We start from the raw sequence: 23,319 nt of genomic DNA on the forward strand, positions 1-23,319 counted from the left end.
GTATACATAACGTTTTCAACTTAAATACAATAGAATAATGTACCCTATATACTCGTACATGCCAATTATAAGTATGTACAACATTCTCGTAAATAGCCAAAGACATGTTATTTCTTGTTGTAAAAACAAAAAAAAAAGACAAATATAATAGGATGTTGATAGTAGGTATTCATTAAGCCTAAAAATGACTAAATGTTAATATAGCAGTTCAATTTAAACACCAAGCAAATGAGTTGTTAGTTTGTTTTTAAACGAAAGACACGAATCATGGAAGATGTCGATGTCTACAATTGATGCACGTGCTCGGTTGTATTTATTACATATTCTGCACAGCGGAGAATTTTTGAAGAGACCAGTTCTGCTTGGAGGTACACTAAAAATTTTAAGGGATGTCGTGGATATTGGTAAGGAACATTTATATTTATCTTTTGCAGTAAGTGACTGCAATCTATGTTTCCGGATATAAGTTTTTTCAGAAACATAATACTTGGTAGCAGACGACGGTTGTTAAGGGACATAATTTTAAAGTATTTAAGGCGCATGTCGTAGGTACTGCGATGAGATATGCCAGATGTCTCGTAAATGACCGCTGTATAGTCTCTACACGCTGCGAATAAGTAACGTATTGAGGAGACCAAATCACTGACGCGAACTCTAATTGACTACGAAGTACGAACCAATGAATTATAAAGAATAATTTTTGTTTTCGGTGACAAAAAACCTTTGGTGTTCCTTTTTAAAAAACCTAACATGTTTGCTGCTTTCTTTCAAATTACATCAATGTGTCCTTTAAATTTTAATTCACTGTCTATAATCACTCCTAAATCGCTGATTTTATTTTCGAGGCGAGAGAAAGCGCCTTAGGGACAGTTCAGGCAAAATTACTAGATTGATTTTTAGTTTTGAAAAATAATAATGTTACTTCCCTATAACTCAAATGTAGGTACTGAAACATATCTATAATGCCATCTTGTAGAAGGGTTTTTTAGGATTCCGTACTCAAAGGGTAAAACGAAACCCTCCGCTGTCTGTTCGTGAGTCACAGGGCTTTATCTCTTAAACCGAAATTGATAGACACTTGATTTTTTTACAGACGATGCATAATGATGGTTGCTATAACAACAAATACTAAAATTAATAAAATAAATATAGTTCAAAAAACTAAAAAACAGTTTCAAATCAGTTTTCGAAAAGCACCCCACACTTCTGCCACAATTATACTATTTACAGTTCCTTAATTGATTCCTAGATTGAAAATTATTTTCTACTTTTTAGTTGAGTTTATCATAAATCAGACGAGCATGCAGTTCTCCTGATGGTAAGTGGCTACTGCCGCCCATGGAGATCTGTAATCAACCCCAGATAGGATTAGATATTCCTACCTGAGGTCGGCCACAGATGCGACCCAACGCAGAGGCGTTCCAACTTAGTACTGGGGTAGCAACTCATCTGTGGCCGACCTTACAAAATTTTCTTATCAGGGGTTGGTTATAGATGTCCATGTGCGGCAGGTATCACCATACCGCGTGTGGTAGCACCGTATCACACTTGCAAATTTTTGATAAGAATATACCACAGTTTCCCATGATGCACTCGGCATTTTTTCACACGTTGCAATTATTTGGTTACATATAAATATGACAACGTGCCCATGGCTGTCATTCGGTTCGTGAGAGTCACGGCCGAGCCTGCCTCAACAAGATACTTTTTAAAAGTATTCTTTTTTTGTAAAGAAGATTCAAATACTGGGTGAGTTTTTTTGAAATTTTATGTTTTGTTTTATTTTAATTTTAATTTTTGTTTTATTTTAATCTTGAATGTTTAAATAGGTGTTGTATTTTTAATCGATTTTGAAGTTATTATTATTTTCTTACTTACTTACTTACGTACTTAGTAGTTTTCTTAGTAATAAGTTTTATATGTCAATTTGTAAAACTGCTTACCGATTTGATATTCTTTGATGCGTTGTCTTGTGGGGCTTTTGGGGGACTCGGAGTCCTTTACCAATTCTATTTGAACTCCGGTTGGCGCGAACGCCTATTAGCTCACGATAAACCACTGTTGTGGAATTCCTTCTGAATAAAGCTATAGCTATGCCTATGGCGTAATAACGGATCTGGATTTGATCCTTGGTCGTTCCTGGCAAACATCTTAGTGTACCATAACGCAAATTAATTCAATTGATTTACCGTGATTGAGAAAAGATCATTTTTTTTTGTGTAATATAGAAGTAGTAGACGAGCATGCACTCCACCCGATGGTAAGTGGCTACTGCCGCTCATGGACATCTGTGAACAATCCCAGATAGGATTAGATGTTCCTACCTGAAGTCGACCACAGATGCGCCGCTTTCACTGAGGACTAAGTTAGAACACCTCGAAAAAGTATGTCTCCCTTACCACATCTTTCAAACCAGAACTAAGCAGCGCTAAACACTACTGTTACTACTGTTATTTCTTACCTAGACCATTATTAATCATTTGTTTTTTCTTACCAGACCAACCATGTCTTCTGATTTGAAAAAGAATCTGCTGCTGTTCTTCGAGCGGCCCACGGAACCCTGCTTCATGAAGAAGGGCGAAGATGGGGCTGTGTTCCAGCTTCCTACCAACTACTTCGTAAGTAAACTTGTAAATACGTAAAACCTTTTTTTGTACAATTATTATATTGTATTGTATAACTTCAAAAATGTGTTTTTCTGCCGCATATAAAATCTTATATATAAAATTCTCGTGTCACAATGTTAGTTACCGTACTACTCCGAAACGGTTTTACCGATTTTCACCAAATTTTATATGCATATTCAGTAGATCTGAGAATCGGCTACTATCTCATTTTCATACCCCTAAGTGATAAGGGTTGTTCACCCTTAACATTTTTTTTATTTATATGACAACACAATGTTTTCCAGGCCAGCTAGTAATAAGTATTCAACTTGTTATGAACGTAATAAGAAACGAAAAAAATCCGTCGAGGGCTGCTATCAATATTTTGAATTACTACACAAGTATAAATTTAATATTCATAGAAATAAAATATCTCCAAATTATTCACATTACTATAAAAGTAAGTACAAAACTAGTTAATTTAATGGCAGCCCTCGCCGAATTCTTGCATTTCTTAAAATGTTCATAGGAAGTTGAATACCTATGTTATTCCACATCTACATCTTGGAAACCAAATAGGTAATAGGGAAGTGCTATGAACGAATACTCTGTTGTTCATATGTGCGGCTCCGTGAGCGATCTATTAATTTATATGAAAGCTTTTTACGTAAATTATCTTTCTTCGCATAAATTAATTTAAGTCGAGGGTTCTTAAATTATATTACCCTTTTTCAATTACATTTTAAACGACGTGGGTTTTAAAAAAAAAATGTTTTTTATTTATTTTGTATAATAAACTCACTAAGAAGATCTTAGACCACGATGGTTTCTCCACCTATTTAGCCAAGCTCAAAAAACTTACAAACTTTTGACATATCTATATTTTACCTACAACATTACCATACTATTACCCCTCTATAATTTTAATTTTAATGTTAGTTATAATTACATAGAATTTAATAGTTAATTTTCCAACTTTAAGTATTTACATTCAATGTATGTTGTGATTACCTGTAATAGTAATTACAGTTACCCACTATGATAATAGATATAATTGTACTGTGTATGATAGGCGCCGCCTTATCATTGGTTGGTAGTCTTGAGTAAATAAATAAAAGATTTTGAATATTTATTTAAATTTTACCACCAGCCGGAGAAATACAAGGAAGTGAGCGCGAAGCTGTCGGACCGCTTCGGCGAGGGTTCGGGCCGCGCGGTGCCGGTCCGGAACATCGCGCTCCCCGACCTCTCGCTGCCGATGCAGCTGCCCTTCAACGACCATTTCTCGCTCTTCATACCCAAGCACAGAGACATGGCTGGGAGACTCATCAGTATTTTAATGGGTAATGTCATTTTTTCTTTTTTTAAATAGTCATGTAATCTTTACACAACGGCTTGTCGTCACTACTGATGGATGAATGGGCATGGCCATAGTCCACTGGGCTGCCGAAGTGCGAATTTTGCGAAATTAACCGCGTGGCAAAGTGGTCACCATACTGATCTGACCAGAAGGTCGCGGGTGGGATCCCCGGCCAGACAGATCTGAATGATGAATTTAGATTTCTATAGCATCCACGATACAGGGAATCCAAGTGTGGGGAGTGTAGTAAGCGTTTTCCTTTTCAATTTTTAAAATAAAAAAACCAAAACAACCAAACGCGTAGGTTTTCTACAATAATCAAAACCATTCTATTTGATACTTACATAATGAATGTTAAAAAAATATTTTTAAACCCTAAAAAAACACTTTTCGCCTTCATTTCTATTTCTAATATGTGATACTTTCTAGGGATGCGTAACCTTGAAGATCTGCAGTCGCTCTGCGCCTACTGCCAGCTTCACATCAACCCTTACTTGTTTAACTACTGTCTCTCCGTCGCTATTTTGCACAGGTATGTCATCAATGAAACAGTGTTATCGTGAAATAATTTGTCCCAGCTGACTTTCCTCTTCATCATCAATCCATTACGGTTCCACTGCTGGGCACTCCTCTTAGAATGAGAAGAATTAGGCCATAGTACACCGCCCTGGCCAAGTGCGAATTGATGGACTTGACATATCTTTGAAAACTTTTTTTTTAAGATTTCTCAGGTATGCAGGTTTCCACACGATGTTTTCCTTCTCCGTTTAAGCAAGTGATAATTAACTTGTATTTAAAAATCAGAGGTGCGTGCCTGGGATTAGAACCTCGGACTCCTCGATCAAGAGGCCGAGTTTCTTAACCATCAGGCTATCACTACTTAGTTTCCTTTTATTATTATGATATTTAGTTACGATGTTCAAGATCTGGTCTTTACACTTCTATAATAACATTATCTCGAACTTAGCATAAAGATTTCCTCTCAATGGCTCTAACGGCCCTCCGTTAGAGATCGCTCTGGATCACCTACACACTGACCTGTTTTCATAGCGTTTTTTAAGGCGTTTTCTTGAGGTCTAAGTAGGAATGCCTCGCATAAGTGTAAAACTTTCATTTCGAACCAAAATGCAGTATAGCTTAACAATGTATTAAGCCAGAAACAGGTCACAAGTGTGGCGTTGATGCTTCCGAAATCGAAGCACAAAGACTTCTTCCACCTTCAACTTCATATCATTAGGCCTGTGTTTTGTTACGTTACTTTCATGTTTAATTCCAATTCTTCCCAGAGACGACACCAAGGGTCTGAACATCCCCACCTACGCGGAGACCTTCCCCGACAAGTTCATGGACCCGAAGGTGTTCCGTAAGGCGCGGGAGACCAGCAACACCGTGACCGAAGGGAACAGAGTACGTATTTCATTTTGGGAAAACTAAAATCCGTGTTTAAGGCGATGGTAGATTTTTTTCCATCTGATGTCATTTAAGGTTTTTTTTATTTTTTGGCAAAGGGAAATCTCCCGTCGCTAGGTAATCATTCCCGAGGAGCGGCCGTGCCCATAGGTCTCAGTTTGGAGCTTGTATTTATGCAAGATGTTTAGAAAACTTCGATAGCGTGATGCAGGAGTGCCATCTCTTGACGAGTAGCGGCAAGTCGCTACAATGTAATACAAATCCCTCTCAATATATCAATATGTACGTTCTTATCTCGACCTATATAAATATCACACTTCTATATTAAGCCTTAAATATTGGATAGTGGTAGAATCTTCTGTGTTTTGACAGCAGAAGTACCATCCATTACAGCAGTGTTAAGCGCAGCTGTATTCTGGTTTGATAGATGTGGTACAGTAGATATCCTTATCCGAAGTTTTCCTGTGACAGAGCTCAGATAGGAATCTATCTTATCTAGGATAACTACAAATATCCATAGGTGCAAGTAACCTTTTACTATCAGGTGGACTGTATGCTCGTCTGCTACTTATTTGTAATAAAAAAGGAGCCATTCTCCGCAGATGCCGTTGATGGTGCCGCAGAACTACACGGCGTCAGACTTGGAGCCGGAGCAGCGGGTGGCGTACTTCCGCGAGGACATCGGCGTCAACCTGCACCACTGGCACTGGCATCTGGTGTACCCGTTCGAGCCCGCGGATCCCAAAAATATCGTCAACAAGGACAGACGTGGAGAGCTCTTCTACTATATGCATGAGCAAATCGTTGCTAGGTGAGATATATTTTAAAAACTACTAAAAGAAGTTTAAAATGGAAACTAGTGAAAATTTTTGATATTTTAATAATTGATTGAATTATTGAACGTGGATGCAGTCTGATATACATGCGAATAGTGATCGCTTATAGTTCGCGCCAAACTTCTAGTCCGCTCTGAAGTTGTTGCGCGCAGGTTTAGTTAGCACACTTCGTAACGTAAGGGCACACTAAACCAGTTATGTACCCGTGGACGAGAACAGGTGCTGGGGAGGTCCAGCGCTGCCTTCGTCTCGCTAATCTACAAATTGCTATTGCGACGGGACTCGTTTCTATATTCGGAGCGTACTATCAGCTTGGCGCGGACTCTACCATCATTAAGACTGCATGCTTGTATGCTACTAAAAAATTGAACCCTTCGTCGATTATGACGTCTACGGGAAAAGAAAAAATATTGTTTATTTTTTAATAAGAAATTGTTACCACTTTTCAGATACAACGTGGAACGTATGTGCAACAAGTTGAAACGTGTGACACGCTACAGCAACTTCAAGGAACCCATCGATGAGGGCTACTTCCCTAAGCTCGACTCGTACGTGGCCAGCAGATCTTGGCCTCCCAGGTTAGTTTTGCTTTTGAGTATGTTTCTAGCTTTTTGGTACCTCTTGACTGTAGGATCTTCTGAGTTTGAAAGAGTTTTATGGAGATATTGTTTGATATATCTACTGGGAAACTTCCGTCAAATACTACAGGCGTGGTAAGTAGTTTATCGAAGGTCAAGTTTGGGTGTGGCAAGGTCAATTCTTATATGAGCCGTATGGTTTATTATGCGAATCTCTCATCAGTTTACGGAAAACTTACAATTACAAAATACAGATATTAATTAATTACAATTAATTAAATACAGATAATAGATAATTAGATATTAATTAAATACAGATATCTGTTAAGATGTCACGTTTTCCACTAGATAAATATTCAGAAATTTTGTCGTGGTTTCTAGCTAAGAACTTTTTTTATATATTTGAGCCTAACGATAAAGCTGACGTGCTACCTGATGGAAAGTAGTCAACGTCACCTATGAACATTTGCAACACTAGAGGAGTCGCCAATGTATCGGCCTGATCAAAAATTCGTAAGACGGCAAAGGAAACTGCAAAGGTCAAGATGTCATCCGGTGTCAATATGTCAATGGGTGTCAGTTTCATTTTTATCTATTTATATTATATTTTATTATTCAAGTTAGGTTTCGAAAGTTTTCACTTCTGCCGGCACTCCCATTGCAACTCGTTGATTTTTGATGCCATTCTCTAATTTTTTATATGTAGGTTCGCCGGCTCTGTAATCCGGGATATTAATCGCCCAGCAAACCTAATCCAGATTGAAGTGTCGCAGCTCGAGAACTGGAAAATTCGCTTCGAAGAAGCTGTCAGAGAAATGGCTGTCTTGCTCGTGAGTACTTCTGAGCTATATCTGTAATTTTTTAAATGTATTGCGCAGCTGACTTTTAAAGTAAGAATACTACTTTAAATGCGAAATTTGAGATTATCAAGATTCTCAAATTTTCTGTCATCTCAAATTTTTCGTATGACGTTAATACCCTGGAAGGGAGGAAGGATGTTGGTGTGGGACGCTACGTGTGTCGACACACTGGCTCCTTCTCACCTCCAAGCGTCATCATCTGGCGCGGGGGCGGCGGCTACTGCTGCTGAAAACGCCAAGCGTCATAAATATGTTAGTTTGTGTAATAACTACATATTTGTGGCGTTTGGTGTTGAAACTTTAGGTCCATGGGGTCCGGATGCTTGGCAGTTGTATAAACAACTGTCAACACGATTGGTTGACGTATCTGAAGATCCAAGAGCTGGCACGCATTTCGCTCAACGAATTGCTATAGCAATTCAAAGAGGAAATGCTGCCAGAATCTTCGGTACCTTGTCCAAGGACAGCGATGGTGATAATTTTTTTATGGTAGTTTTTATGTTTTATATTTTTGTATTTCGTTTTTGTATATATGTTTTCGTTTTTGTATGTACATTTTGTAAATAAGTTTATATTAGAGTATAATTTGATTATTATTTTTTTAGTTTAATTAGTATTTAATTTTATTGTCTCAAATATTGTAAATAAGTTTGTGTAACCTACTTGAGATTCTTAAAAAATGTGCTGTGGAGCTTATGAGACAGGATTATCTGCATCGCTATTTATCCAAACCATATATATATTATCCTACTGTTAGTATTATATATCTATGATCCAAACAGTGTGTAGTTAAGGCCCTTAAGGCATATGACAGGAGAAAGTTAAAAAATGTTTTCCGTTTATTTCGTCCATAAATGTCGGGAACGAAATCAACATCATGGAATTTTGTTAACTTTATTTCCATTTTAAAACTATACTCTTTATTGTTATAACATGCTGTAATTGTTCCGATACTGAAAGCAATATTTGTCTCGCTAATGCTCACCAGTACAGCCGGTACTCACCTTATGTCAATAGTGACATATACCCCTCGAGAGATACCCATCTACCCGCAATCAGTGATCTTATTATCTTCGTTTCCAGCCCAACGGTAAGAAAATGAAGCTAAACGAGGAGACCGGCATCGACGTTCTGGGCAATATAATGGAATCGTCTGTCATCAGCGTCAACCGGTCCTACTACGGTGACCTCCACAACATGGGCCACGTCTTCCTCGCTTACTGCCACGACCCTGACAACAGCAACTTGGTGAGGAACTTTACTTAATTCTCAATGATTCTCAATTGGATTCGCTTTCAATGTTAAAGAGAGAGTAAGTAATTGTTTTTTAGAACTGGTTTCCACTGGTTTTAATTTTGAAAAGGCAGGTCTTAGAACTCTTCTTTCGTTTTGCGTTTAAATTTAGGTTTTGGGCAACTGATTATGTTACTTTTTATTGTCAAGGAACATTGTGTATCATAGCTCCGTTAATAATAATTATAATTAATCTATCCATTGCTTTGTCTTTCAACGAACAAAATTTCAACTAGTCAGAAATTGTCGTATATTGTTATTTAGATTAATACATTAGGTGGTAGTTCGGTAGTTTGATTCTTAACAGTCGAGAGTAAATCAAGCCAAGCACCGATCACTTGCCGCAAACTCGACACCCTTACGACCTCACAAAATTTTGGAACGTCGTAACTGCTTGCGAAAATTTTCCTTTGATTTACTAAAAAAACGACATTCCATTAGGTTGACTACTAACACTTGCAAACCTACACAAGATAATCCAAATGCTATATCCACAAATTTGAATTTGTAATTACGAGTATTTGTCGAGGTTTGGGAGGCGTGCTGTCGCGTCACACGAAATGTCAATCTAGTCATATTTGCCAACAGGAGCTCAACGGTGTGATAGGAGACTCCGGGACCGCGATGCGCGACCCCGTGTTCTACCGCTGGCACGCCTTCGTCGACGACCTGTTCCAGGAGTACAAGAACAAGCTGCCTCCTTACACCAACGACAAGGTGGGTCTAACCCAAACAAGTTATGCTATCATTCATTATTTGTTGGAAAATTGGTCATGGATAAAAAAGATTTATTTTTACGAAAACGTTGTCGATTATTTCACATTATTGATTATTGAACGGTCTAGCTTGACATTCTTAGTAAGTACTTTCCTGGAAATAGTCAGTTATTATCTTGTAACCAAGACCAGGTGATTAAAACAGCAGTAGACGTCTGTGTTTCATTTATATTTGTTCATCTCTTTTAACGCTATTTCTCCATAACAACTAGTTTTTTTATATCTTGCCTTTACTTTCCCACACACATAACAGAACGCAACAGAGAAGTTAGTTTTCTAGTAAACACCAATTACATTTTCGTATTTTTTTGGTTTTCTTCTTTCTTCCACTCTCATCTACCACATTTAAACATGTTCTACAACTACCCTCTGCGAATTTGCTATTAGCATCCACTAATTACAATGTTCCTGCCCAGCTGGTGTTCCCTGGCGTCCAGGTGTCGTCGATCACATTGGAGGCTCCTCGCGGCGCCAACAAGCTGTCGACTCAGTGGGAGCAGAGCCAGCTGGACCTCGGTCGCGGGATGGACTTCACGCCGCGTGGCAGCTTGCTAGCTCGCTTCACGCATCTGCAACACGACGAGTTCACTTACAAGTACGTTCATGAATAAAACTGAAAGGTAGATTTGGAAGGTGGTAGAACCCTTTGTGGTTCGATTACGGCGGCACAACTGCCACACCTATTTCTGCCTCATAACAACAGCGTTAAGCGCTGGTGTGTTCTGGTTTGAGGTGTGATAAGGAAAACATACTTTCCGAGAGCTTCCAGCTTACCTCAGGATTAGCGGCGGGTGTCTGGCGTTATACTCGTATGTTCTTAGGTGGGTGAACGATTTCAAGAATATTATGTTATCTTAAACGACAGAGACTTAGAGTTCTTACTCTCAAGCGTTTTTTCACGTTTTTCTTCTTCATTGTAGCAGTGATAAATACTTTTGATATTAAGCATGCACAATGCACATATCTTTAAAAATCGGAGATGCGTGCGTTCCCGGGATTAGAATTATTCTGTTAATTAACTAACATATTTAACCAGGTAATTTTGATTTTCAAAAATTTTATTCAATGTCTTATATTTCCAACAGGATTGACGTGAACAACACCAGCGGGAAGGGTGTAACGGGTACTGTGCGCATCTTCATGGCGCCCACAAAAGACCAGGATGGCAACCAGCTGAGCTTCAACGACCAGAGGCGCCTCATGATCGAGCTGGACAAGTTCTCGAAGCCGAGTAAGTACATGTTTTTTCTTTCCTTTATATCATAGTGCAAAAAGTTCTTGTATATAACCTAAAACCTGCTACACAGAAGCAACCCCACAATATGTTTTTTTATAATATAAGAGTAGCAGACGAGCATACACTTCACCTGAAGGTAGGGGGTTTTCGTGGACACCTATAATCAATCTCAGATAGGATTAGATACTCCTACCTGAGGTCAGCTACAGATGCTTCGATTCTCCTGAGGACTAATCTGGAACGCGTCGGAAAAGTCTCCTTTACCACACCCTTCAAACCAAAACACAGCAGCGCTTAACACTGCTGTTATTAGACAGAAATAGGTGTGGCGGTGGTGCTGCCGGAATCAAACTACAAGGGGTTCTATTACCTTTGGAAATTTCTGACGGTATATTTGGTGCGTGCAAACCACAAGAGCTTGCAGTCGTCACTAATTCTAATGGCTAACGTCTTTGCCTTGAAACTGATTTGTTCCTAAAATATATATTTTTTATTTTTTTATAATATAGGAGTAGCAGACGAGCATGCAGTCCACCTGGTGGTAAGTGGCTACTGCCGCCCATGGACATCTGTAATCAACACCAGATAGGATTAGATATTCCTACCTAAGGTCGGCCACAGATGCGCCGCTACCCCTGAGGACTAAGTTGGAACGCCTCGGAAACATATTGTCAACCTATATAATTATATATTGTAAACCTATTGTCTGTCTTTCGCAGTCCCAGCCGGCAAGAGCAGCTTCTCCCGCAAGAGCACGCAGTCATCCGTGACGATCCCACACGAGCGCACCTTCCGCAACCAGGGCGCGCGCCCCGCGGACCCCGGCACCGCCGCCGGCGCAGAGTTCGACTTCTGCGGATGCGGCTGGCCCCACCACTTACTTATCCCCAAAGGCACGGCAGAAGGGTACCCTGTCGTGGTATTCGTCATGATTTCCAACTGGGAGCAGGATAAGGTAATTACACCAGTTTTGGACACGAATTATACACTCGTAGCTTAGTCGTAGCCACTTAACGACAAGTGCACAATAATCCCGCTTATCTCCGAGGGTATCATCCTGTCGTCATGATATCCAACTGGTAGCAGGATAAGGTAGATAAATCAATTAATGACACTCATTATACAATCGTGATTCTGCACATGTCGTGTGGCTACAAGTAGCCGGGACAAGTGCAGAATCACTCAGAATAGAAGTAAGTCCATGGTTTTAGACGTCAATTTGATTACGGATTGAACTTGGAATCTTTTGCAAGCTAAAAAAATATTCTCTCATAACCTGGCCAAGTAACTTAAAGATAATTTAAATTGAATTGTGATGCCCTAAAGTATATGCATAATAAATACTACGAGTGTCTGTTTAATAGTAATACAATAGTAACTCTATTATACCAAATTATTTGTCTTTAGGTCCAGCAAGACATCTCAGGTGCCTGTAACGACGCAGCCTCCTACTGCGGCATCCGGGACCGCAAGTACCCCGACCGCCGCGCCATGGGCTTCCCCTTCGACCGCCCCATCAAGGCCAACAGGTTGACTGACTTCCTGAAGCCCAACATGGCCGTCAGGGAATGCACCATTCAGTTTAAGGACCAGATCCGCCAGAGGGCGCAGTAGGCGTAGATGGGTAGGTAGGCAGTAGGGCGTTGAGGGTAAGAGGGTGTGCTCATTGACAATAAGGATCGACCCGTATAGGGAAATTTAGTCTTTCTTCACATTAAATATTGTACTTTGTCAATTTAGTAGTTGTTATTGTAATTAATGGTTAGACAAAATAGTTTAATCTTTCACATAGTTTTGGATTTAGCAGATTGATTTTATCGTAACAATTTGGATTGGATATGACACACAATCTTACCCCATTAAATCAATAACAAGCCAGTGACCACCCAAATCTATTTCCAACGAAATAAACAGTGTTTGAGACCTGTAAGTGTAACACCTGCGCCCCCTGTCTTCAGCGATTCCTCCAAGAAATGTGGATACAAGGAACACTATACACCAGAAGATATATGCTTTGATCAGAAAACCCTATTATTATACTAAGAGCACACAAACTAAAACCGAAAAGGTACTTTTGTGGGTTACGATATTATAATATAGAAGATATAGTTATACATTCAAAGTAAATATCATGTATGTTTTTATAATTTGAAATAAGTAGGTAATGAGATGTACTTAATGTACTTTCTAAACAACATTTTATTTACAGATTCAGCGATAAACAAAACTGACATATTAAAAACCTAAAAATTGATATTATTTGGTGTTGTTACCCTAAAATACAGTATAATGTAATGCATCCATACAAAAACAATAATTCAATTGAAATATTTACTCACAAGAAAATAATGAAATTAAAAAAAAATAAAGAAAGAATATTACAAACTTGTTATTGATTATCGACTTGGCTATGGACAACGGACATTGAAATTATAATTAAGTAATTAGTTTATAATTGGTCATTTATTTTAGTTAGTTAGTAACTCTGTAACCATGTACATATTGTAAATACTTGCTTATTTGTAAGACTGAATAAATCTGCCTTTCACAATTACGTGTTTCATTTTTTAATAACTTTCTTAATCGAAAATAAATCCAGTTGTAGGCATTCTCAATTAAGTGAAAATTTAAAATAGTTTGACTAAAACATCAGTTTATAAATTGTAATATAACGAGTTTAAGTATATCGACATTCGACGGTGATATTTTACTCAAATGTTATTATTTGAAAGTAGCGTGAAGTAATTTTATAATATCTATTTAATTTGAAGTTAAGTTACTTAAAAGTTGTTTCTACTAAGCCAAATATACCTATGAAAATATTTGTTTCGTGGACGTTGTATTTGTATATCAGGACAATCGATACAAAAAATAATTCTTATTTCCCTATAAATTTTATTAACACAAATGTATAAAATTATTTCAGTATGGATTATTTTCTTAATTATTAATATTTTGCCACCGCCACAACTATTTATGCCCATTAACAGTCGTGTTAAGCGTTTTGATTTGAAGGGTGTGGTAAGGGAGACATACTTTTCCGAGGCGTTCCAGCTTAGTCCTCAGGGGTAGCGGCGCATCTGAGGCCGAGTTCAGGTAGGAATATCTAATCTTATCGGTTGATTACAGATGTCCATGGGCGGCAGTAGCCACTTACCATCAAGTGGACTGCATGCTCGTCTGCTACTTTTATATTATAAAAAAATACTACTCGTAGTAGTATATGTCGACGATATCCCACTACCGCACTTTATAAATAAACTGAACGAAACGACTTTAATATTAGAATCACTTTTATTCACTTTTATTTACAATTTGGGCAGAGTAACGGCTTACACGACTGATTAAATGCGAATGTACCACGCGCCACGCTCTACCAGCGCGTGGACTTAAATACTACTCGAGTGACAAACAGCATAAGAACTACCTCACATCACTTGTTTTGTTATAACAAGTGACGTGATTCACAATAAATTTAACTGTTAATAAAATAACATTATATTGAAAATATTGTTTTAAAAATACGAGAATAAGTATTTTAATATTATTATAATTTACATAATTTATTTGGTATGACTAACAAAGTGTTTTGAAGTACTACCGGAAATCGTCCATATTTTAATCTAAATATTAATTCCACATTGACACAATATGCAATATGTTTGCAACAATATGAATTATTAAAAATAAATTACAAAATCAATGTTTTAAAATCAGTCGAAAGAATCAGTGCAATGTCTAAGAGACATTGAGGTTAGATCAATAACAGTATTGTAATTACGAATAATTATTTTAAACATTAAATATTATAATATAAACGTAAGATACAGATTTACACCCATAAATAATTATTTTAAACATTAAATGTTATAATATAAACATAAGATACTGATTTGCGCCCATATATACGTACACGGTAGTAAACGGATATATTACGATATATCCGTTTAAAGTTAGGTCAATGATTACGTTGGAATTTTTTAGAACATAACTGTTATTTAAATATTTATTTAATGATTTTGTTATTAGCTATGCAATTAGATACATTTTATATTCTACTTACAAATCGATATTTAATTATTGATACATATTATATGTATCAATCATTAAATAAATCTTTAGATGATAGTCTTGTATAGTCAGTTGGTGAGTCAGTTATAATTCGTATTCTATAGTGCTAACAAACATGGCTTCTAATCGAGTAATACAGGTATGTATAAAATACATCAATAACGTTCTATTATTCAGCTCTTAAAATTATATTAATTTGTTGAATCTAAAATTAATTTCTGTTAACTCATAGATTAGTAAAGATACTTCGCCGCCTTGAAATTGAATGAAGCCGCAAATGGCTTATTATAGTAAGTTCTTTTTTTGAATTGTTGACAAATAAAAACATTTTTAGAGAAAATTTACGAATAAATAACTAATACTGCGTAATTTTCATGATAATTAAATAATTTATAATAATAATTTCAAATATTTTAGGGACATTTTAGCACGGAGACGTGGCAAAATTTTTTTACGCAGCTGTTTCAATTCTCAAAACTGGGTACATTTTCTTGTTAGGAGTGAGTAATCTTTACTAATCTATGTGTTAACTGCAAAATTTTAATTTGCTGTTAATGTAAAAAAATACATTAAGTAAATAAATTGATTTTTACGATTGATAAAATATTCGCGTTCCAACCGAACTGAGCGTGTACTTGTTTGCACGTAAGAAGGAAAGCGAAGTTAATAAAAAATATAATAATTGGTGCTCACAGTTACACCTGCACAAAACAAAGTAATAAGTTTGCTTTTTGCTTTCTAATTAGATTATTGTTTTCTAATAAGAAAACAAAAACATGATTAGTACTAATTTTATACCTTGAAGTATTGTATGGTATCATAATATGTATATCTATAACGCTCTACAGTAACCTTTCCTGTTACAGAAATCACAAATATTTACTTCAGAAACTCTATTGCATAATAAATAAAAAGATTTGATGCTATCTGCAATTAATTATAATAAAACTTTGATATCTTTCAGGTCTTATTCTACAGTACCCTTATCCTGGCGGTGTACGGTCGTCCTCAGGACCCAGCTCGTAAGATTCGTAGCCTCGAACCCGGTGCTAGAACCCTCTACTCTACCAACCGCATGAATAATGTTGGGTTTATGTTAGTGCCTTACGACTTGCAAACAAACTACGTCTACTACCCGGCAGATGGCGTTGCCCGACCTGCTTTACCCGCGTTGCCTGGTATGCAAGGAATTGCAGTCATTGGACAAAACATAGCAAACGTCATGTTGAATATCCTGAATGCTGTGGGTATAACTGTACGTGACGAGAACAACCAAGATGCACCCGCAGAAGCGGTGGAAGAATGAAAAAATGTGACAATCTTTTTGAAGTCGGCGATGACATTTTTATTACTTATCTTGAAAATAAATAAAGTCTCAGAAATAATTGTTGTTGATTTTAATGTAAATAATTGTATTTACAATTTCGTTGTTAATTAAAATGTCGACAACCATTGTTTAAAAAAATTAAATGTTATTTTTGTAATCTAATAATAAATAAAACAGCCTTTTATTTCTTGCTTTATAAAAATATATCATTTAAATTTGGAATTGAATGTCTTATGTCATTTTATTGATAACGTCATACGAACGCTCAACGAAATATATTGAGCGCCGATTTCAGAACTATGTACTATGTGCTAAACCAACATTTATTTGAATTATTTTTTACTTTGTAGTGTCACAGAAGTCGGTTTTATTTTTTTAATTTTTTTTAATTTGCACATATCGTCCGCATGTTGTTTTATTCACAATGCTATTCGGAGATATGGTGTTAAATTTGTTTATTTTAATACAACATGGATAACTGCTCTAATTATGAATGTTAATAATTGAGTATCGCGTTTTATCGATATCGCGAAAATGATCTAATAACTACTTTTTTTTAATATTTTTAAAACACGAAAATAGATGACAGTGACAATTTTAATTGTCAGAACTGGTTACATTTTCTTGTTAGGAGTGAGTAATCTTTACTAATCTATGATTGTCGTATGGTATGTGTGTATTTGTTGTATCCGTATAAATTCAGACCTTACCTTTATACATGATCACATTTATGAAATTGTGTATATTATATTAATATAAACATTAGTATGTCATGACTAAAAAGCGTGAAAATAAAATTATGTAATTCAAATAAATGTTGCTTTGGTACATATTTCTGAAGTCGGCGCTCATATTGAACACGCTGTTTACGTGGTTATCCAACCAAATACTCGTATATTGAGGGCCGACTTCAGAACTATGTAAAACCAACATTTATTTGAATTATTTTTTACTTTGTAGAGACATAGGAGTCCGTAGTATGTTTTTGTTATTTTTATTTTGCAAAGTTTTCCGTAACTTTGACAGTATGATAGACGTTTTTCAACCCTCTGCATACCGGCCGTGTGGCCTAATGGATAAGGCGTCGGACTTCGGATCCGAAGATTGCAGGTTCGAGTCCTGTCATGGTCGAGTGGAATCAGTGTCATTCTTTTTTCAATTGCATTTCCCCGTCAACGAATTTCCTCAAAAAAAATTAGTCAAAGATTTAGCTTTTCCGTCGAGTAAAATTTATGTAGCAGTTTCCTAAATTTACTAATATATATTATTTCCTTAGTGTTACATGTAATATAATTATAATAGTAACAAAGGAAATAAAAAAAAACTAATAATATTTTTTTTATTTTTTAGTCGGCTTATTATAATTACTTAACGAATATATAGAAATAAGTATTTTTCGGGAATAGAAATGTATATATACAAACTCAAAAGTGTTTATGGTATCTTAACAGATTTTTTACAGTTTCGCAAATAGACAGGTGCCTATTCTTTCAATAGTTGTGGGTTTTAATTTTTGTGTTTCGACTGTTCGAATATTTATATTTATACCAACAAAAGTAGAAAAATAAATAACGTAGAAAAAATTAAAGATACCCTAAGATACTTTAAAATAATTTCTACATTTCTTCCAGAATTTTAGTCCGATTAAAAAAAAATACTTTTCTCATTGTTTTCTTTAATTTAAAAATATAATTATATTTATTTATTTATTATTCATATGTTAATTTAATCATGGGAATTATATTTCGTTATTATAATTAGTCGGATAATAAGGCTATTTTTGTACAAATATAGATGTATTTTGATGAAGATCTTCGGGTTTAATTTTTGATGTACCGTTTTTATTTAATTTAATTAGACACGGTCATGATTATCATAGCTTCATATACATATTGTACATAGACAATGTTCAAGTAACATTCATAGGTAATAAAGTGGTTAAAGTTGCTCCCAAGCATACAGTCCTGGTGGTAAGTTGTTGCCGCCCATGAACATTTAAAATTAAAAAAAAACGTGAAGTTTAATTTTGTACCTGAGGTCGGTCACATACGCGTTGCTACCCTGGAAAGCATGAGTAGCAGACGAGCATGCAGTCCACCTGATGGTAAGTGGCTACTGCCGCCCATGGATATCTGTAATCAACCCCAGATTGGATTAGATATTCCTACCTGAGGTCGGCCGCAGATGCGCTGCTACCCCTGAGGACTAAGCTAGAACGCCTCGGAAAAGTCTGTCTTCCTGACCACCCCCTTCAAACCGGAACACAGCAGCGCCTAACACTGCTGTTATTAGGTAGAAATAGGTGTGGCGGTGGTGCCGCCAGAGTCGAACTACAAAGGGTTCTACCAAATTCCTGTGTCACACTCTTCCAACCAGAACGCAGCAGCGCTTAACTCTGCTAAAGCAGGAATAGGTGTTGCGGTATTGCCTCCAGAGACGAACTTTTGCCATTTTAATGTTGTATATCAGTAAGTATACCAAGTATCAATTCATTAAAAAACAACAACTCAAACTAATCCAGAGCAACCGAGGTTACATTACAAAAATATGTAATAAGGCGTGACCCAGTTAAAATCGTATTAAAAAGTCATAAAATAATCTATTTAGCAGGGGATAATCGCTTTAACAATAAAAGTAATGAGTAATAGAATCGTACGAATAGATTTTTCAGTTATGATGTCTTATTAGTAGATGCATTATGAGTAGTATTACTTTTGTTTTTTTTTCTTCAAAAGGTAACCCTATGCCGTGGGAGCAACGACGGGTTATGTGAGACTTTTACCGCACTAAAACCCCCCCGGTGACCGTCCTCAGCGCTGCGTAGAGGACTCCGGGATCTCCAAAGGAACGCCACCCGAGTTCTCTTGGCGCGTGGCCCCGTCTGGCTCCGCCCAGATGCATACATACATACATACACACACATACCATCGTTCTTCCCGGGGTCGCTAGCCAGGCGGTTAGAGCTGCCACTCTTGCCACCCGCAAACCCGAAAGCCCCCTTTTAATCGCCTCTTACGACAGGCAGAGGATACCGTAGCCCTATTTTGATCCCGGAACTACAGGGACAACGCAATATATACCTAAAATATTTTTTTTATGATTGTGATTCTGCTCAGGTTTTTAATACTGAAGTGGCAAACGAGCATGCAGTCCACCTGATAACATAAGTGACTGCAGTTCTTATAGAAATTTATAACCAACCGAATGAAGTCCGCCACAGATGCGTGCAACCCATGAGGATTAGGTTGACCTCGAAGAAGCATCCTTGGATAAGTCTTCCTTATTTACCAAGAAATGGAATAGTCAATTTAATTTAATAAGTTCATTTCATAACAATTCATTTTATATCATTCACTCCTTATAATTTCATTTTAAATTATAACAATCGGATCTCGCAATGTTATCGTATACGTTATAATAAAACACATATTCAGTGATATAATAAGATTTTTATTCATTGACTTCGATTTAATTAAGAAATTAATAAATTACACATTTACAATAAAATTTCTGAAAATGTTTGCGTCCTCTTGGAACGAGTTTGCAAATGCTTACAAATTTTGCTTTAATTAATAAAAACGTAGACAAGACCGATATATAGGAAAATCAAATATCTACGACATTTTGATAATTATTTAACGAAAAGAAAAATCTATATATAAATCACAAGAAGATTTAGAGTCATGTTATCTGAAATCAAAAATGTTTTTAATGTTATGAAAATTATTACAATCAAAACAGGGTTTCATTAATGAAAAGAGAATAAAAACATTGACTTAGATTTACGAATATATTATCAATATAAAAATTAATTTGAATTAATTAACAAATGAATACTACTACTTTTGTTTGACAAGAATAGAACGCTTTATTATTTTATTAATTAAATAGGATACAGAATAACAATTATTTTTATGTTGACAGCTGTCAATGTCAAAAATTGTAAGCATCCGCAAAATTGACAAAATGTCTTCAATCGCAAAACGTAGTAGCCTTGGACTTTCACAAAAGCGTACCGATTCGAATATTAATTAATTTTAAAACGTTAAAGTTTAAAACCTACTTGGATTTAATATAATAATATATATTTAAAAGCATTCCCCTAATCATCTATCACAACATTTAAAGGCAATATAATAATTGGACCATTCGCTTGCCAAGGATGAAGACGCAATGTTACCTTTTCTAAAAATAAGTTTTAAAAGTATGTTTCCGGGTTCGAAATTTAAAAAGTCTTGAATTAAATAAAATAGATTTTAAGAAATTATGTGTTTGTGTATATGTTATAGGCAAACTCCGAAGCTCCGGCGCTCCTAGGTTGGACTGGTCAATCCTCAGGTCAGACTGAATGACTTAGTCAAAGCCCAAACAAATGTAAATTTTCGGCCTTTGACTAAACAATTTTCGTCAAACCTGGGAGAGACTAATTTGGTCAGGCAAACGTCAAAACACAATTTTATTAAATCGGGGTTTGACGAGTCAAACTCCGATATAGGTATGAAGTGTCTTATCTTCGTATATTTGGAAGCATTTTATCATTTAAGCAGCTTTCAAGTCTTAAGAACCGCTTAACTCTGCCAGTTCTGACACCTGATTGGTCAGCTTACGCTAACCTAACCTAACCTAACCTAACCACAATTACACACCCGCACGCTCAATGAACGAACATGAAATGACAAAACAATCGGTCGGAACACCGCGAGAGACATTATGAACCTGTTTAAACATGTTCAGATCAACGTTTGACCGAGTTTTGCAGTCGCTTCTAGGATTGACTAGGCCAAAACCGAAACAGAATAATTTACTTTCGACGTTTGACTAAAAAGTTAGGAGCTCCTGGGTTTGACTAAAAATACTTCAGGCAAAGGGCGAAATTGAAATGTATTTCGGGGATTGCCTGATGGCTTTGGCCAAACCTAGGATAAACCAGTCCTTCCGCGAAGAGACTGTGTATCGGACTTTGACTATAACATATATATTTGTGTTGCCATTTATGGCATCTTTCATGATGAGGGCGCCTCTATAGTTTAGCAACTGCCCACTTAAGTTTGTTGCTTTAATGGTGCGTATATCAAAAATAGAGGTTTAAGTTTTTTCTTTTTTACTGTTCCGTACGCAAAGGGTAAAAATGTAACCCTATTACTAAGCCTCCGCTGTTTATCCGTCTGTCATGGGGTCTATCTCCAGAACCGTAATATGTAGTTATACGACTAGGAAGACAGTTCAAATTTTCAAAATGAATTTACTTCAATAGTTGTTAATAACAAATAGCAAAAATGAATTAAAAAATTGTGGTACGGAACCCTCCATGTGCGAGTTTGACTTGCACATAACAATATTATTTACAGAAACCCAATATAACATACAAAAACTTTTAACTTGCAACTTTTAACAAAATTGCATACAGGCTGCCGGAAACAATCTTTTAATTACAATATCAAAGCTGGACATTGGGGGCGTCATAAGTAGTATACATTAAAATTACTAGTGTGTTTAGTGGTCAAATTTATCCATATAAAAATTCCGACAAATTTATTTTTGTTTTTTAGTACTAACCAAAATGCAATAAATGAAATACTTTACCACTAAAATTTGCAAGTAGATACGAGTGTACAGTAGAAAAAAATCCTTAAGTTTTGTGCTTAAATATATGAGACGTGACAAGCATTAAATGTAGTAAGAATTATTGATAATGTAGAAGAATTATTTCGATTTTTACAAATGCAAAGGCAGAAAATTTTTGATAAGTGTAATATCTATGAGAGTAATATTAGGTGTACGAATCCACTCATAGACAATCAATTTACAGAGATTTAAAGATACCCAATTCATAGATTAGTAAAGATACTTCACCGCCTTAAAATTGAATGAAGCCACAAACGGCTTATTAGTAAGTTCTTTTTTGAATTCTTGACAAATAAAAACATTTTTAGAGAAAATTTACGAATAAATCACAAATACTGCGTAATTTACAAAATAAATAAATAATTATTTCAAATATTTTAGGGACATTTTAGCACGGAGACGTGGCAAAACTTTTTTACGCAACTATTTCAATTCTCAAAACTGGTTACATTTTCTTATTAGGAGCGAGTAATCTTTACTAATCTATGACCCAATTTAAATTTTTTTCGCTAATAAAACGGTAGTCGCCGGCGGTCGCGGGCGACAGTCGATGGCAGTTGCTACCGTTACTTGCCTTATATGTCTATGACAGTATTTTATTAATAGCTGCATGCTCGACGTTCGACGTCGGCTTTGTAAGTTTTTTACAGTTCTAACTAAATATATAATCATTTCAATAAATTTGACATACTAGTATATTCCGCTTAAAACTGCTAGTCCGCTCTGAATATAGAAATGAATCGCGCCGCCATAGCAAATTGTATGACTACACCTGCTCGCAACAACTTCAGAGCGGACGAGCGGTTTGGCGATAACTATAAAAAATTAAGTTTGGTAAATTTAAAACGTAAATTAGGTACATTTTTGTAAGTTAGTAATGGCACCCTATTGGACGCATAACTAAAATATTTTAAGTTTTTTTTCTTTACAGATAAGTATTAAGATAGAAATAGAAGCCAGTTTTAGATTTAGTTACAATAGTTAAAAGTTTACATATATTATGAAAATGCAAGAAATAAGAAGCTAGATTTTGTGCAAAATCTGATCTAGGATCTAAAATTAAATTAATATATCAATTTATGAAAAATAGACGATTTTAAAATTCCAAAACCAAAAAGGACGTGAATTAAGATACATTTATAGTATTCTATGGGAAAATATGATTTTTTTCTTATATCTGAACAATATAATTATTAATATTTTTTATATTTTTTTAATTTCTTACATAGTTTACTTAATTAAAAACCAGGTATAAAATCATAAAAAACCTACGTGGACAATTCGTTGGTAGTTATGGTCTTCAACCACAAACAATCATGATTGTTTGGGATTTTAAAAAT

General features: G+C 35.9%; 2 protein-coding genes and 1 non-coding gene across 3 annotated transcripts; all 3 read left to right on the top strand.

The window, feature by feature from the left end:
* The first annotated feature begins 1,440 nt into the window (after positions 1 to 1,440).
* LOC140746003 (phenoloxidase subunit 1-like) lies at positions 1,441 to 13,507 on the top strand. Its single transcript, XM_073077979.1, has 14 exons — positions 1,441 to 1,749; positions 2,498 to 2,618; positions 3,757 to 3,949; positions 4,396 to 4,498; positions 5,253 to 5,373; positions 5,979 to 6,187; positions 6,662 to 6,790; positions 7,497 to 7,620; positions 8,734 to 8,898; positions 9,532 to 9,660; positions 10,136 to 10,314; positions 10,805 to 10,950; positions 11,676 to 11,911; positions 12,364 to 13,507. The coding sequence occupies exons 1-14, from the start codon at positions 1,652 to 1,654 to the stop codon at positions 12,568 to 12,570; spliced, it is 2,160 nt and encodes a 719-aa protein (XP_072934080.1). The 5' UTR covers positions 1,441 to 1,651; the 3' UTR covers positions 12,571 to 13,507.
* Positions 13,508 to 15,139: 1,632 nt separating this feature from the next.
* On the top strand, positions 15,140 to 16,585 carry LOC140746011 (uncharacterized). Its single transcript, XM_073077991.1, has 2 exons — positions 15,140 to 15,166; positions 15,992 to 16,585. The coding sequence occupies exons 1-2, from the start codon at positions 15,143 to 15,145 to the stop codon at positions 16,331 to 16,333; spliced, it is 366 nt and encodes a 121-aa protein (XP_072934092.1). The 5' UTR covers positions 15,140 to 15,142; the 3' UTR covers positions 16,334 to 16,585.
* An 827-nt stretch (positions 16,586 to 17,412) lies between these two features.
* Positions 17,413 to 17,485, top strand: TRNAR-UCG (transfer RNA arginine (anticodon UCG)). The gene has a single exon. It is a non-coding gene; the product is annotated as a tRNA-Arg (tRNA).
* Positions 17,486 to 23,319: the final 5,834 nt, after the last annotated feature.

The sequence above is a fragment of the Epargyreus clarus genome, unplaced genomic scaffold (assembly GCF_041222505.1).
Source record: "Epargyreus clarus isolate Ecla_fem2 unplaced genomic scaffold, WU_Ecla_fem_2.2 ptg000012l, whole genome shotgun sequence".
NCBI classification, from domain to species: domain Eukaryota; kingdom Metazoa; phylum Arthropoda; class Insecta; order Lepidoptera; family Hesperiidae; genus Epargyreus; species Epargyreus clarus.